A 16,579-nucleotide genomic window follows, 5' to 3' on the forward strand; every position below is an offset into this window, starting at 1 on the left:
TGCAGGGAAGGTAATCCTCTTGTTTAGAAGTTGTGAGAACTGGAGAGACAGGACTTCCAGCTAGATTATACATCAGCAATTATATTAATAATACTGCTTTTCAGGAAAGTTAACATTTGAATAGGGAATATCTCCCATAGGCTTACGTGTTTGAACAATGGTGCTGTTGTGGGATGTGGGGAACCGTTAGGAAGTGAGGTCTAGCTGGAGTTAGTGGGTCACTGGGAAAGGAGCATCCTGGAAAATCTTGTTGCTTCTGAACAAGGTGATGACCAGCCTCCTTATGGGTTCATAGTCTCATTAATTAAAATAATTTTTAAATAGACTCAAATGGAAGCTCAAGAACAATTTGTTAGGGTTTGAAAGAAGAACACCAAGGCAGGCTAGCTGTAAGCTTCAACTCCCACCCAGGGGAGGAGAATGGAGGATGGATGGAAAAAGTCATGCCATTTAAGCTGGCATGGAGAGCAAACACATGACAGACAAGGAAGAGAGGCATTAGAGAGGGAGGGAGGCATTAGACAAAGAGTAAGAAAGACCAACATTTGGGGGAATCCCAAAGTGTTTCTAAGCATGCTTAGAAAAAACTTAAAGAAGAAAACAGGAAATGACACTTTTCTGAGTAATTAAAAAAAATGAGCACATGTATGAAGTTCCATGGCTATGGTGTGGTATGCTACTGCCCAGGGAGAGGCAGTCTGAGAAGAAAAATTATGGCATCACACGAAAGGGAAAATTATCCCACCCTTTTCTTCCTCATCACAGTTCAAGATAAACCCTCCATCTCAGCGGTTCTTCCCTTAGCCAAGTGACCCCACCCAGATGGAATGTTAAACCTCCAGCCCAGTCAGAAAACCTTTCCTCTTGACCAGAAGTTTAACACTGTCACAGCTGCAAGTTGTTCTTGCCAGCATGTCTCCCCACCATGTGGGTCCTGTTTCCCCTGAGCCATGAGCCATGATAAATCCTTCATCCCTTAACAATTGTTTCTGTCAAATATTCTGCCATGGCAACAAGCCATTGTGCATAAAACTAAACCTCAAAGCAGGATTCACCACTTACCTTCTTTGTAAGTTTATTTGTAAGATTATTTGTACAGAGAATATTTGATGCTGTCAATTTTTTGGATGCTGAATATGTTTGTGGTAGTAAATCAGAATATATATTTCTGTAGGTATTTTGCTACATCTTTCCCAGTACCTTATATGACAGCAGCTATTTTATTCCGTTACAAATGCTTTATGGTACTTTATTCAGTTAAAGTCATGGCTTCACCTAGTTATCTTGCTTTCAACACATGTATTCCATCTTATATACATGACACCTCAGCTTCAACTTTCGCCCATCAATTTTCACCCCATTTTATCATGTTGCTGCTTCATGTCTACTGGATGATTTGATTTTTTTTTAAAAAGTCAAGGGAATCAGGGATTAGAGAGAGCAGGGTGGAAAAAATTAAATATATGGAAGCCAAACATTCACCGATCCCCTCCCCCATAAGATTAGGAACAAAAGCTCATTGGAATATGATCAGAACCCTACAGGATTAGCTCAGTCTCCTTCCTTCCGTTTTTCTTCTCCTGTTTAAAAGATTCATATATGTTTATTGTGTATGAAACAAATGTGTGTCTGGTACCCACAGAGGCCAGAAAGAGGGCGTTGAATCCACTGAAGCTAAAGCCCCAGTAAGGGTTCTAGGAACCAAGCATGGGTCAGATCAAGAGCAGAAAGTATGCTAAACCACTGACCCATCTCCTCAGTCCCTCTTTCCTCACTTCTTAGGCGGCCAACATGTCAGAAGAGCTGAAGAAAGAACAAGACACAAATGCTCACTTGGAAAAGATGAGAAAGAATATGGAGCAGACAATTAAAGACTTGCAAAACAGGCTGGCTGAAGCCGAACAGACAGCTGTGCTGGGGAGCAGAAAGCAAATCCAGAAGCTGGAATCCAGGGTAGGAGTTTGCTTGGGTAATCGTGGGGGCCTAACAACCTCCTTTCAAGGCCTTAATGTCCTGGAACATCACACCTCATCACTTTGTTTAATGGCACTTCCAGATTCTGGCAGCATCTGATCTGAATACATACATGCATTATTCTCTGACCTTGGGCCAGCAGATAGGACTTTTCTGGGTCTGAATGAAAGTTGACTTCCCTCTTGATGAAGAATGGGATAACATCTTCCTACAGTCACCATACCACTTCTAGGCTCTTCGCAGAGAGGGCAGCCCAATCTATCAAAACACACCCTTGTAGTCTCACTTTTGTGCCAGCATTCCTGTCATCATTTTTCTCTAAAGGGAATGCCTGTTTCCTAAGAGCTAAAGAAAGGAGAGAAAAAAAAAACACACACCCATAATCCAGAAAGACTCAGCGCAGATACAACAAAGCCTCACACAAATAAGGTGGAATATACCTCAAGTGAATTTAACAGCATTTAAAACTACCTTAAAAATTGGACTTTTTCAATGATTATGTGCATGCATATTGCAAACTTCACAAAAATTAAGAGACTATTCTTCTGGGATTTAATGGCTTGAAAGGGCCTCTGAAAACCAGTGTACATACTTCTGCATATTTCTGCTACCTCCATTCAATGAAATACCAATACAGACTCATGATCTATCCAAAAAGTCATGTTGATTAAAAGGAAATAAGGAAGGTCTCAGGAATATGTTCTAGATATCGTGGGTAATAGCATAAGGATAATAACAGTAAACATGTTATAAAGTGTTTACAATCTTTTGCTCAAGAAAAATTATTTTGTCAGTAAAGTAGTAACAAGAAAAAACTAATAAAAATAACTAGCCCTAAGAAGAGAACAAAAGAGATGGAAGTTAGACCTTTGAAATGTACCCTTTTAGATGGTTTGATGGAAAAATCATGTAACTTTTTATATTAGTTCAAATAGAAAAAATTTCATCCATCCTTAAAAAATTTAATATTAATCATAAAAACAAAGCTGGATCTATATCAAGCATGAAACATGCAAAGAATTATTCCCAGTGACCTTTACATAATGAGTTTTCGTACAACCTTTATGGACTATGTCTTAAAAACAAACAGGCAAAACTCACAAAAGCAAAACAAGGCAAAAAAAATAAAATTAAAAAAAAAAGCAAACTGTATTTTTGGTTCCAAAATAACAAATTTTAAAATATTTTACTTAATATTCATATATGTACATATATGAATCAAATCCACCCCATCTCTTTCCCTCCAATCCCTCCCCTATCTGCCTGCCCACCACTTTCCCTTTCCAACTTCATATGCACTCTTTCTCTCCCCTCTGTCTGTCTGTCTGTCTGTCTGTCTCTCTCATGCACACTGAATCCATTTAGTGCTCTCTGTATATACATGGGTATGGGCCATCCTTCTGAGCATGGGTAGCCTCTCAGGGTTTGCATCCCTAAAGAAACAAAATAACAACTTCAAATAGTAATAAGATGAATGTGATACTTATTCCATAGCGTATGTGAAACCAAGATTTTAGTCTAAGAGAAAAAAAAAACACTTAATTTTGTTGTTTCCTTAAAAAAATACAAAACAAAACACATGAATTATACTGACGCCACCCATTTAATATTGCAGAATTTTATTTTATCTTGGTGTCTTAGCTTTGTTGCTGTGAAGAGATGCCATAACCAGGGTAACTTTTACAAAGAAAAAAATTTAATTGGGGCTTATTTACGGTGCAGAGGTTTACCTATTATTTCATGGTGGGAAGCAAGGAGGCAGACATGGTTCTGGAGAAGAAACTGATGGTTCTATATCCAGATCAGCAGGCAGCAGAAAGAGGGAGTGACACTGGGCCTGTCCTGGGCATTTGAAACTCAAAGCTCACCTGCAGTGACACACTTCCTCTGACAAGGACCACCTCCTCCAACATGGCCGCACCTCCTAGGAATGCCACTCTCTGGGAGCCTATGGGAGCCATTTTCATTCAGACTGCCAGCTCATAGTTACCATTTGTTTACTTTTGTAATCTAGAACCAATGACATCGAAGTGAGCTAGTGTCAGATGACACTGAGAAATTATAGACTTAAAAGTCTAATCAGAACGTCACTGCTTTTATCAATGGTCTGTCCTGCAGCAAAGAATCTGAGATAAGATGATTTATAAGCAGTAGAATTTTATGTGGCTCATGCTCTTAGGGTTCAGTAGCATGGTGCTGGCATAATGTAGTCAGGGGTAACACATGGCAAAGCAAAGCAAACAAGGCCTGTCTTATTAAAGTCTCTAATCATGTATGTGTATGTGTTTGTGTGAGTGTGTGTATGTGTGTGTGTGTTCTGACCTTTTTGACCATATCTAATCTTAAAGGCCAAATACAGATGAAAACTGGGAGTTTAAGTTTCAGACACATAGACTTTTGGAGGGACACACACAGTAGTCATGAACACATTTTAGAATCACATTGCAACTTCATTACAAGTGAAAATATATGGCAACTAGGATACCCTTCAGTAAAGCACCTTTTGCTCTATTCACACTTTCAAACAAAATACCTTAAACACATCCTTTTAAAAAGAAATCTGTTGGCCTGTATCTTTACAATTGGAACTACGCAAGTCCCTAGTGGACTGGTGTCTGGAACGTCCAGAGAGGATGTACTGATGGTTTATCCACAGGAAAGTTGTACACCTTCTAACCTGCCAGCCCTGACAGCTCCTCCTTTCTGGGAGGAGCAAAAAGTGTAGTTTAGCTTAAGTAGCTGCAAGAGGTAGTACAGGGAGTGGGATCAGCCTGAAGAAACTCACTCATGCCTCAGGCTGCCAGGCCTCAGTTCTAAAACGGTGAGCAGACCTTTGGGAGAGGTGGTATTTCAGTCAAGGAGAAACCAGGATGCATGGATGTCTGGGAGAATGTTCCATCAGCAGAAGCAGCAGCTTACAGCCTCCCAAACCAATGCTTTGGCCCCTTTCCTGCCTATTTCTTTCCATAGCAGTTGACATCATCAACATACTCTGTTTCACTTTATTTAGTTTGCTTCCCCTCATGAGAAAGTATGTTTCTTCATGGGAGAGATTTGTGTCTGTTTTCTTCATTGTTGGGTATAGTGAATAGTAGGCACCATGCTCAGTGAATGTTAAAATTTTACTTGTATGACTCTAAACATGGGAGGTTTCCTGCTGCACTTCTGCAAAGCAGAGCTATAGGCCTGCATGTGACACAGACTCAGAGCACAATCTGGAATCTGAGAGGAACATGGAGACAGGAGCCTAAGATCAGGATGTATGGGACAGAATCTTTAGCATTGCAGCATGCAGCTTGCTGTCTGTGTTGACAGACAACTCTCTCTCTCACGTACACACACACACACACACACACACACACACACAGCATGTACAGACGACAGATACACACACACAGAGCATACACAGACACACAAACACAGCATACAGACAGACAGATAGGCAGGCAGGCAGGCAGGCAGGCAAACACACAAACAAAGCATACACAGACAGACAGGCAGGCAGGCAGAAACACACACAGAGCAAGCACACACACGCACACACAGTGTATGATTTTGCAATGTTGCAATGTAAGAAGAGAGGCTTAGCCCCACTCCTCGAATTAGTCTCTCACAATGTCAAGAGTCAAGAGTCTTAACTGTGCTTTTATGAGTTCACAGAGGTTAACAGCCTCAGTTTGGGTCATGTTTTCTTTCTTTCTTCCCCAGAAAGATTGTCCTATTTAGTCACTACCAGGAAGAAAATGGACATACCTTCCCTTGACTATTTCACTCTTTGAATTTACAGTACAGCAAACTGTACGGTAAGCTGTATGGCAGCCATGTTACCAGCACCTGAGCTGAGGTCTCTGTTGCTTACAGGTGCGGGACCTGGAAGGTGAACTGGAGGGTGAACTCAGGCGCAGTGCAGAAGCGCAGCGGGAGGCTCGCAGACTGGAGAGAGGCATCAAAGAGCTGACCTATCAGGTACTCCAGGAAAACATCCCTGGAGATATGGTTAGGCTCCCTGTGCAGCAATAACAGTACCTTCCAGCCTGAAATGGCCTTCTGGGTCTCTGCGGTTGTCTCTGAGCATTTTCTTGCCTTGTCTGGGCTCTCTGTGGCTTAGGTCTATCCATCGTGAGAGCCAGCAAGGTACAACTGAAGTGAAAAGCTACTTATGCCATCTTTTTTAGTAGCACTGTCAGAGAGATGCTTTCATGTGAGAGGCTGATTGAGGAGAACATGTATGAAGTGACTGGAAGACACCAAGGGTGGCCACCTCGCCAGCTAATTTCATGGGATGCTGACTGGACAGGAGGCATGTCCACTCTTTGAGGAGTTTGTCCCTGAGGCCAGATGAAAGCATCGTTATCACGATGTGGCCTTCTTTGCCAAGGCTTTCTGAAGCTAACCTGTAAACTAGCATTAACATCAGCTTGAAGCAAATAGATTGAAGCGGGTAGACAAGTTTTCTATGCATGAGCAATGTACTTCTAAGTACACGATATTCTTCGTTGTCTACACCCTCACTTTCCTTGCTCCTGCCACCTCTGTTGTTGAGTTGGAATCTCACTGTGCTAACCAGACTGACCTTTAACTTGTGCCCTCCAGCAATCATCCTGCCCCAGACTCCCAAGGGCTAGGACTAGGGGACTGTGCCACCCTGTTCAGCTTTTCTTGTCTTTCCTTTCTAATGGAACAGAGTCCCTGGTAACAGGGGTCACTAACTGTTCTTCACCCCAGGGCACAGCCTCCTCCCAGTATACAGGGAAGACGTATACATTCATGCGTTGCTTGAGGCCAAGCATCTATTCTTAGAAGTGCCATAGGGAACACGCCAATTTAGTGAAATGTGAATGTCAACAGAGTACAGCAAACCCAGCTACTGCAGCCTAATTTATAGTGAAGCTGCTCTCAGACCAAAGCCTGTGCAGCACATCACTGTTCTTAATTCTGTAGACAGCGTGTCACAGTGTTAGATATTTGTTTATAGACACAGCTGAACTTAGAAAAGAGAAAGAAAACACGGTATAAAATGTTTTCAAAATCCTGCACCCTAAAAAATGGTATGTCTTATATGTAAGGCATTATTATTAATGGACTGTAAAGAATTGGAAGTTACTTACATGAGAGAATATATAGGCTCAGGACATAACATAACTCAGTACTGCAGACTTTATCAGCACTGTATACTGGCTACCACAGATTTATGAAGCAATATTTTTAATTTTCCATAGCTTAACTTTAGATCAGTGTAATGCTGTAGTTTATAAATTTTAAGTGTATTTTAATTTTTGACTCATAATAATTCCCAATTTTAAGCAATTGTATAGCTGTATATTTTCCCTTTTATATTCTTTTTGGTTTATTTTTTATTAGCATACAAAACAACCAGTTTCCTTATGGCATTTTTCATACATAGTTTTGGTTGGTCTTTTCTACCCCTTTCTTCTCCTGCTCCATTTCCCATCCCCCAGCCCCACTCAACCCTTCTATTCCAAACATTCCCTTTTTCAGTTTCATATCAGGTATGTTTTATTACCCTCCCCACCTGCTCTCTTAATGCCTCTTTGTTCCCATTACTATTTTCCTGGTCACTACCTACATTTAACTTTCATATAATCCATACAGATTTATAGATAGACTAGAATATATGTGTCTCAGTTAGAAGCTAGCATCTGTGTAAGAAGGAACATACGGTGTTTGTCTTTCTGAGCCTGGGTTTCCTCACTCGTGTAACACTGCCAGTTCCATTCATTTTCCTGCAAATTTTAATTTTCTTCATAGCTGAATACAGTGCTACTAAGAAAATGTACTACATTTTAATTATCTATTGTTTTTCTTCTTGTTTGATAAGGTTTTAAAATGTTCTTTATGAGCATATATTAATTATACACAGTGATATGTCTCATTGGGACATTTTCATACATGTACATAGAGGGTTTTTTTTTCTTTGTAATTATTTTGTGGTTAAGACACACGCATTAGGACCTGGAAAGGTGGCTCAGCAGTTAAGACCACTGGCTGCTCTTCCAGAGGACCCGGGTTCAATTCCAAGTGCCCACATGGCAGCTCACACCTCTCTGTAATTCCAGTTCTAGGGCTTCTGACACCCGCACACAGACATACATGTAGGTAAAACACCCATGAACATAAAATAGAAATAAGTTCTATAAAAAGAGAGGGCAGAGAGAAAGGAGAACTCACACAGTAGCCTAGGCCTATCCAGGGTCAGGTTAGTTAAATATCCCAGCCTTCCATCTTCACATGTTGCCGCACTCTAATGCCTTCAGAGGCTGCGAATGTGGAGGGTCATCTCCTAGGACAGTAACTCTTGAAATACTTTGCTGAAGGATCTTTCGGATTTTCCTCTTGAGGAGGTACCGCTCTCTTCAGAAACCTGCCCATGCTGATTTTCTTGGCTTTTTGTTTCTCAGTGTATATTTGCCCATATGCATGTAATGATCAGGAACGTTCTTTTGCAGTCATGTAAATCTTTTAGTGTTTCAGGCTTTCTAAGGAGCTTGTTGAGGACTCAGTAGCTTTTGTTAAATTCACAATAGCCTTCTGGTTCTTCTGTTGTGACCACTTGTCTTGCCTTTTCTTCAGCCACACATCCAGTAGGAAGTAAATTTTCAGCTCTGTTATAATACATTGACTACCGCCATACCCATGGGGTATCAGTGACCAAACAGTTCTTCAGTGTTTGACTGTTTCAGTGTTGAACACACATTTCCCAAGTCTCCTTCTAGCCTTCTCGCATTACACAATATAACTTATTCTGCTAAAAGGGCAAACTCATTTTAGGCCCATTGTTACAGCTCCTATAAGATTGCTAATGCAGGGTATAGGGTCCTGATTCTAATTCTAGAAGTCAGTAGAAATGTCATCTTTTTCCCTAAAGCAGGAAACAGTGTTGATAAGAAGGCCAGGCATTCTGGATATACCAAGGCGTCTAAGCTGAAATGAACTACTTGGACACGTGTTTAAAACTTTTTATTTATGTTTTACTTTGTGTGTCTTGAGTGTTGTACCTGCATACAGGTACTATATACCCCATGTGCATGCCTGGTGCCTGAGGATTTCTGAATAAGGTATTGGATCCCCTGGAAGTGGGATCTGGATGGGTGTGAACCATTGTGATCCAGATTGGATCTGGATGGTTGTGAGCCATTGTGTGGGGTGCCAAGACTGGGTTCTCTGCAAGAACAAAGGTTGCTCATGACCCCTGAGACATTGCTCCAGCCATATGGACAGTTGTTTTATAACTGAATACATGGTTCTTTTTTCTATGATTAGCTTGACACTGTTCTAAACAATGACCTCTGGAAGCCAGAGTTGGTGTGGCTAAAAACGTGGCCACCTTAGAGACATGACATTTTGTGACCCTCTGTTACATTTGGGAAACCACCCATTATGATGGAGTAGGACATCATTTGTTAATAATGTATTTTTTTCTTGTTCATCCATGTCCTAATTTAGGGTTGTGCTTTGTTTTATTTATTTTTTCTTCTTTTTTTAACTCACGTCCTCATGAAGCAGCTTTTACAATATACTGTTCACACATGCCCTTTGGCTAAGAGCAGAGTCCTAGGGATTCTATGGGGTCCATTTCTCATTTTTCCCCCATTGCCTCTGTAGTATATGGAATGTACCCAGTCAATTACGGTTGACTTCCCACAGTCAGGTCAGACAATACTCACTGAGCAGTACCCTCTGTGTGAGGCTAGAACCCTGTGAGTTGAGGATAGTCTAGAAAGTTCCCCAGATGGACTGATATTAGTACCTGGTTTAGTAATAGTCACCTTTGATTCTGAGTCAATTTAGTCCATTCTCCTTAACATCAAGATACACTTTGGACTATATCGCAGTATTTTTGTTTTTATTCTCAAAGTTTTTTATTTTATTTTTATTTTTTTTTTCAATATTTTTTAAAATTTTTTATTAATTACACTTTATTCATTTTGTATCCCCCCATAGGCCCCTCTGTCCTCCCCTCCCGATCCCACCCTCCCTCCTCTTTCTGCATGCATGCCACTCCCCAAGTCCACTGATAGGGGAGGTTCTCCTCTTCTTTCTGATCTTAGTCTATCAGTTCTCATCAAAAGTGGCTGCATTGTCCTCTACTGTGGCCTGGTAGGGCTGCTCACCCCTCAGGGGGAGGTGATCAAAGAGCAAGCTAATCAGTTTATGTCAGAGGCAGTCCCTCTTCCCATTACTATGTAACCCACTTGGACACTGAACTGCCGTGGGCTATATCTGTGCAGGGGTTCTAGGTTATCTCCATGAATAGTCCTTGGTTGGAGTATGAGTCTCTGGGAAGTTCCCTGTGTTCAAATTTTCTTGTTCTGTTGCTCTCCTTGTGGAGTTCCTGTCCTCTCCAGCTCTTGCTATTTCCCACTTCTTACATAAAATTCCATTCACTCTGTCCATCTGTTGTCCATCAGGCTCAGCATCTGCTTTGACAGTCTATACTTCAGAGGCTTTCAGAGGCCCTCTGTGGCAGGTTCCAAGGTTGTTTCCTGTTTTCTTCTGGCTTTCAGAGGCCCTCTGTAGCAGGTTCTGAGGTTGTTTCCTATTTTCTTTTTCTTCTGATGTCCATCCTCTTTGCCTTTCAGAATAGGGATTGAACATTTTAGTTAGGGTCCTCTCTTTTGCTTAGTTGGTTTAGATGTACAGATTTTAGTGGGTTTATTCTATGTTGTATGTTTATATGAGTGAGTATATACCATGCGTGTCTTTTGCTTCTGGGACAACTCACTCAGGATGATCCTTTCCAGGTCCCACCATTTACCTGCAAATTTCATGATTTCCTTATTTTTCATTGCTGAGTAATACTCCATTGTATAGATGTACCACAGTTTCTGCATCCATTATTCAGTTGAGGGACATCTGGGCTGTTTCCAGCTTCTGGCTATTACAAATAAAGCTGCTACAAACATGGTTGAGCAAATGTCCTTTTTGTGTACTTGCGCCTCTTTTGGATATATGCCTAGGAGTGGTATGGCTGGATCTTGAGGAAGCGCTATTCCTAGTTGTCTGAGAAAGCGCCAGATTGATTTCCAGAGTGGTTGTACAAGTTTACATTCCCACCAGCAGTGGAGAAGGGTTCCCCTTTCTCCACAACCTCTCCAGCATGTGTTGTCCCTTGAGTTTTTCATCTTGGCCATTCTGATGGGTATAAGGTGAAATCTCAGGGTTGTTTTGATTTGCATTTCCCTAATGGCTAATGAGGTTGAGCATTTCTTTAAGTGCTTCTCTATTGAGAATTCTCTGTTTAGCTCTGTTCCCCATTTTTTAAGTGGATTACTTGGTTTGCTGCTTTTCAGCTTGTTTAGTTCTTTATATATACTGGATATGAGTCCCCTGTCAGATAAAGGGTTGGTGAAGATTCTTTCCCAATCTGTAGGCAGTCGCTTTGTTTTGATGACGGTGTCCTTTGCTTTACAGAAGCTTTTCAGTTTCATGAGGTCCCATTTATTGATTGTTGCTCTTAGAGCCTGTGCTGTTGGTGTTCTGTTCAGGAAGTTTTCTCCTGTACCAATGAGTTCTAGGGTATTCCCCACTTTTTTTTTCTAGCCGATTTAATGCGTCTGGTTTTATGTTGAGGTCTTTTTTAAATTTATGTTTTTATTTATTATAATTTATTCACTTTGTGAATAAATTTATCCCAGCTGTAGTCTCCTTTCTCGTCCGCTCCCAATCTCTCCCTCCTTCTTCTCTCCCACGTCCTTCCATATTTTTGTGATAGGCTATCCACAGATGTCACTTGAAAAAGTCATTTTTAGAAGAACACCACTATGGTTCTCTTTTCCTAGTAAACTCCTCTGGGAAGACTTTGTAGCTATGCACTGGAAAAAAGAAGTGAAGTGTGAGCTCACTGTAAAATGATTTTATGGATTGTCCTCACTGTCCATCTGCCTTCTTTATGTCTGTGGAATATAGAAACTTAAGAGCCTGCAAAAATGTTCCAGAAATACAAGACATAAAGCCAGTAGCTTTTCATGGTCTAGGAGGTAAAGACCATTCCTGTGCCCTCCAGCCTTCACTCAGTTACTTCATTTTGCCTTTGATGACCTCCCACATTTAGGCATCTGTGTGTGGACATTATCTATCCTTTATGCACTTGGGTGGAAACTTAGCACCTTCAGCTTTAGGAACAAGAAAGCAAAAATAAAGCCACCAAGGGTTCGGTCTTTTGTTCAGGACCCAGACATCAGAATGGTGTTGCAAGTACAAAGGGTTTGCTGACAGTTACAGCTCTGAAAAGCAAGATGGACTCCGAGTAGGTAGTGACACCCACAGGCTGACACCCACAATGTGTGAAAGGAGGGGTTAGATAAAGAGAGCCACAGGTAGCTCAGGGAGGCTCTGGGTAAATACTGAGAAAATCTTCGGCACAGAAATTGCCTAATTAGGAGAATACTGTCAAGCAGAAATGGACAGACAGCAATTCAGAAGAAGCTGAGAGAAGTCAAGTTGGATCAGCCAGCTTGGAGGGGAGCTTGAGCTGGAACAGCTGAGTTGAACCAGCCAGCCAGTGTTCAAAAAGAACTAGAAAGGGTGAGCTTATTCAGCAGTAAGTCTCAGAGGCTGAAAACATTCTAGGCCTAGATAAGATTGTATGGAGACTAGAAGCTTCCAGTACTAGGTCTAGGCCAGTAGACAGAGGCAGTAAGCCTCCAAATGACAATTACTTAAAGTGAATAAAAATTACCTTAATATCCATCTCAATAAATTATTAGAAATTAGTTCTGTATTGGTTTTAGAACTCACTGTAAACAGATAGTGTTATAAAAATTTTAACTTCTTAAATCTTGTGAATAAAATTTTAAATTTCTTAAGCCTAAGACAAATGGATAAAAACAGGGGAGAGATTTTATTTAAAACACGACTAGCCTCAGCTCTCCAGCTAGGTTGAGCCCTATGTGTTCCTACAGGACTGACTAGTCTTAAGATTAGTATCAAATTGTATAATGCCTGACAAAACTTTGGTATGGAGGGTGCTTTCCTCCAGACCTGTGGCTGAGCCTTTAACACTCGACTTGTCTTTTGAGTGATATAGTTGATAAAAGAGATAAACTAAGACCAGTAAATACAGATTGAATAAATTGTAATAAATGATAATAATAATAATAATAATAATAATAATATCCCAACTTTTACTTTGTCACGTGAGAGAATATTCAGTGCGCACTATTGAAACCTTCAAATGACTTTCCATGTACACCTACGCATTTCAGGCAGAAGAAGATAAGAAAAATCTAAGCAGGATGCAGGCTCTGTCTGATAAACTCCAGCTGAAAGTGCAGAGTTACAAACAGCAGGTGGAAGCAGCGGTAAGTGCAAGTTGCATCCTGGATTTTCCCAGCCACTGCTTTTGGTTAATGCTCCATGGTGGGGAAACAGCTCAGCAGAGACAACCATCTGGACACCACATCTGTCCATTCTCTGTTTTAAATGTAAGTTAGCACTATGGCTTGTAGGAGGGGAAAAAAGAATGGAAAATGTGTTTTTCCCTGGAGGAAAATGAGACTCTCCCTTGACCCTGTGGCTAAACTCAAACACATGCATGACCAGAAATGAGCCACGTAAGATCAGGTGCTGTGCAGAGTTGGCAAATTGTTGCCGGGTTTCACTCTGGGCCTCCTTCACTTTTAGACTTTGAGCAAACACAATCACAATTTGCAATGCATTTTTTCTGATGACTCTAGACGTAATGTGAACAAAACCACAATCATTGAAATGCCCTTCTCTAATCCTTCGCTAATTGTTTTTACTGTACTTTATCTTTTCCATAGAGAACCAAATACCACAGAGTCCTTAAAGTAATCTATCAAAAGATAAGTGGCACCTTATAAATTATAAAATTTTGAGGGATTTTAAACTGCACGGTTTGGTGCTATATCTAAGAATTACTTTTTGGCTTATAATTTGAAAGGATAACTACCTCTGCCCAAAGGGGAGGTTAGGATGTGAATCTGGTTTTGAATCAATAATTGTGATTGCTCCAGTCTGCAAGCACGTGGAAGTTATACCACCTGCAACTGGTGGAAAGGAACACCCATTCTGAATTTCCGGTGGGCAACAGCTATAAAATGGGTCTCTGTTCCTACTCTTAGAAGAAGCTCCTGATTTCATTTTTCTTTATATGTATTAGCATTTTGCTTACATGTATCACTACATAAATATTTTATATCAATCTTTGCCTGATTTTCTGGTGCCTGCATAGTCCAGAAGAGAGCATCAGATCCTCTGAAACTGGAGTTACAGGTGGTTGTGAGCTACCTTGTGTGTATATTCAGAAGGAAACGTGGTCCTTCTAGAAGAGCAGGGAAGGCTCTTAAAGGCTGAATCATTTCTCCAGTCTCCATTCCTGCTCTTAAGTCCTTATCTGTGTGTCTTATAGCAAAATTACATGTTTGATTCAGTGCTGACTTTATGTTCCCTTCTGTTTTCAAGTTTCTTGTTTAAAAGCCTATGTAGGAGTGGCAGAATCTTCACTTTCTGTGTTTTCCATTTTTATAGGAGGCACAAGCTAATCAATACCTTTCCAAATGCAAGAAGCAGCAATATGAGCTGAATGAAGCCAAGGAGAGAGCAGAGGCTGCAGAATCTCAAGTCAATAAACTCAGAGCGAAAGCAAAGGAGCTTGAAAAAAAGGTACAGTCCACTCTGGAAGGCCTAACAGGCTATTGTGTGCTAGGGCTCACAGTATTGCATGGATTAGTATAACAACAATGTCTTATTTTTCTCTTCATTTTTTTTAAACAACCAAACAAGCTCAAATAAAGTTCTGTCCCTAGTTATTACGCTCTACTTGCCCAGGGAGTATGGACTTGCTAAGCCTTTGAATTGGAAAAACATTCTAGTTTTATTCTGCAAATACTTTATCCCAGGTTAACTTATAAGCTTGGAGCCTTAGACCTTTAATTCATTTGTGCAGAATGCTCACGAATTCATGGAGCAAAGGGGATGTTAAAAGTACAAATGGATCTTGAAATCCTGAGTGAATTCTTTTCACTGTAGGCAAGCATATGAGTTTGTATGTATTGGGTCAAAACTGAAAATGGGGAGGTGCGAAGGTGGTCAAAAAGTGAGCCAGGGAATAACAACAAATTGTGGAGTCCTGCTTTTTTAGTCTCAACACTTAACTACTGGTTCTTCCCCAAAGCACAGAAACATCTATCCATGTCTCTGTAGTTTGTTGAAATGCCACTGGAACACAGTAGTGGAGGCCAATGCTTCACTGTGAAGAGAAACTGGAAGGAGTGACAGTGAACTCAGAAATAGATGTTGAGCAGAGACACGGAGTCTCTTCCTTGCTGAGAGTTTCCTTGAAACAAAGGTTCTCAAAAGTGACATATGCCTCTAGGAGAAGAGAATGAAAAGCAATTGAATAAAAATAGCTACCTTTTCTACAATGTCTGAAAAGCAGTTAGCGTGGGTCCCAGCACAGATAGCACCCTCCATTCATTTTCAAAAACTGGCACATGTCTAGCCTTCTCATTTCTTGTAAATGAATTACTGATAGCCCCTCAAGGTAAGCTGATCGGTTTGCCAATAAAGAGTATCGACCTTGCTGAAGGAGGCTAACAGTTGCCTACCTGGAAGGTATTGAGATCTAAGCATGAGAAGCTTGAGTCATTAGCAGTTCTCATTGCTGCCTGAACAACTGTCTCCAAGTTAAGGCCCGATTGGAGGGCTCTAGGGCAGTGGCTTGAGTGCTGGCCTCAGTGTCACCAGGGGACAGTTCAGAGTCTCCTGTGGAGAGCTTGCCCAGCAACACCATATAAAGGTTTCGGTGACTTCCATGTGCCCCAACTGTCCACAGCTGCTGGAGGACACAGGGCCTCCAAAACACACCAGTGCATTTCACCTTGTCCCCGTCGCGCCCAAGAATGAACAAAACAAGTGAAGTGGAAATTGCTTCTGGCGGGAGATGAACAGGAAAACCTCGCTGGGCAGCGTGATGACTAATTGCTCCCCATTCACGGAAGAAAACTCTAAAATCCTTCAGCTGTCATAAACACAGGGAAAGGGTTTCCTGATGCAATTGTGTGTGAGGAGGAAACTGGTGATGTGGTTGCCGAAACTTTTCCTGTGAGGGAGGGGAGACAGAAATGGAGAGTGACAGAGCATGTCTTTGGGGTGAGTCACTAGGGTCTGCTCTCTGCAGGCAGATAATTGCTTCAGTTCCCTGACTCCCCTGAAGCTCATGGAGAGCTGCTGAGGCTGGCTTCCCTCTGGAAAGGGCTCACATGGGTCAGGGTGTGCTCCACTGCTCACAGCCACTGGAATTTCATAGACCACACTGACATACATTTTATTTTCCAGGTTCGAGAAGAATAAGGAGTTTCTTTTTATAAAAAGACAACCGCTGGAAGCAAGTGTCCTTAAGAATAAATATTCTGATCCTAGTCAATTAGGTCTTATAAGGAGTGGCTGCATTGTCTTCTTCTGTGGCCTGGTAATGCTGCTTCCCCCTCAGGGGGAGGTAATTAAAGAGCAGAAGGAAAAGAAGACCTTCCCTATCAGTGGACCAGGGGAGGGGCATGCATGCAGAGGGTGGAGGAAGGGAGGGATTGGGACTGGAGGAGGGAGGGAACCACAGGGAGGATAC

At 41.4% G+C, this 16,579-nt stretch overlaps 1 protein-coding gene across 1 annotated transcript in view; it reads left to right on the forward strand.

Annotated features, from left to right (window-relative positions):
- Positions 1–16,308, forward strand: part of Myh15 (myosin heavy chain 15) — a 116,271-nt gene extending 99,963 nt beyond the window's left edge. The window contains exons 37-41 of the mRNA XM_055593174.1: positions 1,783–1,953; positions 5,836–5,940; positions 13,200–13,295; positions 14,485–14,619; positions 16,294–16,308. Of these exons, the coding sequence (XP_055449149.1) occupies positions 1,783–1,953; positions 5,836–5,940; positions 13,200–13,295; positions 14,485–14,619; positions 16,294–16,308 (522 nt within the window). The remainder of the gene's footprint in view (positions 1–1,782; positions 1,954–5,835; positions 5,941–13,199; positions 13,296–14,484; positions 14,620–16,293) is intronic.
- Positions 16,309–16,579: the final 271 nt, after the last annotated feature.

This window comes from Psammomys obesus, unplaced genomic scaffold (genome assembly GCF_907164565.1).
Source record: "Psammomys obesus unplaced genomic scaffold, mPsaObe1.curated_primary_1811, whole genome shotgun sequence".
NCBI classification, from domain to species: domain Eukaryota; kingdom Metazoa; phylum Chordata; class Mammalia; order Rodentia; family Muridae; genus Psammomys; species Psammomys obesus.